The 3,237-nt window shown below is 20.9% G+C and overlaps 1 protein-coding gene across 1 annotated transcript in view; it reads right to left on the bottom strand.

The window, feature by feature from the left end:
- The window catches only part of LOAG_17984 (hypothetical protein), a 12,905-nt gene that overhangs the window by 4,647 nt on the left and 5,021 nt on the right, over positions 1 to 3,237 (bottom strand). Inside the window, exons 7-11 of the mRNA XM_020450655.1 lie at positions 2,482 to 2,646; positions 1,456 to 1,557; positions 988 to 1,116; positions 693 to 797; positions 379 to 462 (exon numbers count right to left, since the gene is read on the bottom strand). Coding sequence (XP_020305648.1) covers positions 379 to 462; positions 693 to 797; positions 988 to 1,116; positions 1,456 to 1,557; positions 2,482 to 2,646 — 585 coding nt within the window. The remainder of the gene's footprint in view (positions 1 to 378; positions 463 to 692; positions 798 to 987; positions 1,117 to 1,455; positions 1,558 to 2,481; positions 2,647 to 3,237) is intronic.

Raw genomic sequence — 3,237 nt, forward strand, 5'->3', positions numbered from 1 at the left:
TAATAATAATAATAATAATAATAATAATAATAATAATAATAATAATAATAATAATAATAATAATAATAATAATAATAATAATAATAATAATAATAATAAATAAATAATAATAATAATAGTAATAATAACAATAATAATAATAATAATAATAATAATAATAATAATAATAATAATAATAATTTCATTTATTAGACAATTAAATGAAAAAATATTGAATTTCTGTAAGGAAATAAATAGTAGAAATAAATTAAGGAATGAAATTTACAACGGTTTAATACTAATTTAGGATTTAAAAAAGACAGTTTCAAAAACTTAAACTAAGAAAAAAAGCATTTCCAGACATGTCATATGATATAAGTAAAATAAAAGAAAGCATACCTGATGGGATACAACAAGTACATTACTTTGTCGTTCAAGTTCCATAATTACTGGTTCCAATCGTCCAACCAAATCTTCATAACTCTGAAAACATTATCAGTAATTAATGAAACAAAAATAGAAATAACCAGGTATTTTGGCAGTTAAGCATAGATCAATTTTTTATTCTAAAAAAAAGAAATGACAAATAACATATACCATTTAATTGAATGTATTACTTCAGTAAAAAAAAAAGATGGATATACGATACTGTTACTACTTTGCTTCTCCATCCATTATCCCTCTTCAAAATTATTAAAAAAAAATTAACTCACTTCACCAGACGGATAACGATAGTGATATTTATCTCTATCACGATCAGCAAATTGTTTTGGATATCGTTCTTCGAAATCGGTATATGTTAAACCTTCACAAATGCCCTAAAAATTATTTTTTCAATTCTAGCAAAAAAAATACAATAAAATGAAACTATATGAAATGAAGTAAAATAAAACAAAACAAAACAAACAAACAAAACAAACAAACAAACAAACCAACGAACAAACAAACAAACAAACAAATAAATAAACAAATAAATAAATAAACAAATAAACAAACAAATAAACTTACCGCATCAATTTCATCAAGTACTTTGAGGAATTCAATATGTGCTGCTAAATCACTTAATTGTTGAGCTGTTTGCGCAGCACGAATTTTTTGCGAACTCCAAATTCTGAGGTCACCAGGTATTTTTTCAGCCTGAAAATATTTGAAAAGAATGAAAACCAAAGTTGGCAAATTTCGATTCAAAACCAAATCATTATTTGTTAAATGGAATTAAATCTTAAGTATGGAATTAAAAATTTGCATATTTGCATCTACAATAAATATTTTGTATCATCATTGAAAATATCACTGATAAGTTAATGCTAATTTTTTTTTGTCTTATCTTTATAAAACCATTAGTTTGATTCCACATTAGACTAACTTATTTAGGTTTAATAATTAAGTTCAAAATAATAAAGAACTCACTAACAATAGTAAGCTTAAATTTTATCTTAAATAATATTTGTTAAGATTTGAAAGAAATTTAAAAACCATGAAATAATCTCGTAATTTTCTAGCATATTCAATACCATTAGCGCTCAATGGACTATCACCACCAAGTCTACCAATTCGATTGTATTCACTTTCACCATGCTGCAATTATTAAATTTCATAACAAAATTTTGACAAATAATATTTCGAATAAATTTTAAAAAAACGAAATTAATCTTTTAGCAAAATTTAAAAATAAATTCTAACGGAGAGGAAATAGAAAATTGATAATACAGAAATAAAAAAAGATTATAAATAATTAATTTATTAAAAATCATGTACCTTGTAAAATAACAATTTAATTTAATACATAAAAGCGTAAACCAGTTTAGTAGTAATTTAATTTTATTTAATTAATGTATGAAAAAAAAAATTTAATATCATTTAATGGATAATAGGTTTCCTGTTCCTTTCAGTATCAGCCAAATTTTGTTCCTTTCAGTATCAGCCAAATTTTAAAAACAAACGAAAATTTATTGCTAATTTCAACTCTAAAATATAATTTACATAATTTGAAAAATTATTAAACGAAGGATAACTAAATAAATACTATTTCTATGAAAATAAATGCTAAAATGAAGAGGAAAATAAGAGAAATGAAATAAGTTGTAATAAAAAATAATAAATAAATTGAAATAAAATATTAAATGAAAGAAAATTACAGTGGAAAATAAATGGATAAATGAATAAATAAAGTAATTAATTGATTAATTAATGAATAAATAGACAAATTAGTAAACAAATAAATGAACAAACAAATACAAATAAACAAACAACAAATAAACAAGTAAGTAACAAATAAACAACAAATACTCAAGCAACAAGTAAACAAATAAATAAATAAGTAAATGAATAAATAAACAAATAAACGAATAAGTAAATAGACAAATAAATAAATGAATAAATAGACAATTAAATTCTAAGAAATTAAAGTGAAATGTAAATTTTAGAGGAAAAGTAAATAAATTGCAGCAAAAAAATAAATAAATAAAGAAATTAAATTGAAATAAAATAAATTTTGCATACCCTTGTAAGATAAATAGAGCGAGGCAATAGATGAATATTCATTAGAAAGTATACAACACGACTTTGAACATGTCCATTTACATTATGCACAAAAAATGATCGACCAGCATTGATTACTTTGATAAATGATAAAGCATCATCTAATTCTTCATCGATTGGTTCATACTGTAATTGTTATACAGTTATTTGTTTATTTTTTATTTAAAACCTTTTTCAAATTTCGTTTACTTAATTATTTTATCTATTAGTCATGAAAATTTTTCACTTATTTGATTGTACATTTTGAATTAATTATTTATTTATTAATTAGTTTATTAGTTTATTAAAATAAATAAAATTTAAATATTAATGTAAAATATTAATGGAAGATTTTTTGTGTTTAATGAATTAAGTTTTGAGATTAAAATATATGAATTAAATGTTCAAGTAAATATACGTAATATTTTACATGTTATAAATTTATTACTGCCATAGTTTTAATAAAGTACGAAAAAAAGAATGCGAAAAAAAAAGTTCGACCACTATGTTATTATCTATTGTTAAAATTTAAATTTCAATTTTTTATATAATTTAATTTAAATTTAAGAATTAGTTATTGTAACAATTTCATAAAATAACTCAAAAATTCATTTCAACAAATGCTCAAAATTATTTTCATTTCTTTTAGAAAATGGACAATCATTCCATATTTCAATTATATAAGTTGAGGAATTATTTAATGTATATGTTGACATTTTAAAGCTTAAAAATATACAT

Source organism: Loa loa (genome assembly GCF_000183805.2).
Source record: "Loa loa unplaced genomic scaffold supercont3.166, whole genome shotgun sequence".
Classification (NCBI taxonomy): Eukaryota; Metazoa; Nematoda; class Chromadorea; order Rhabditida; family Onchocercidae; genus Loa; species Loa loa.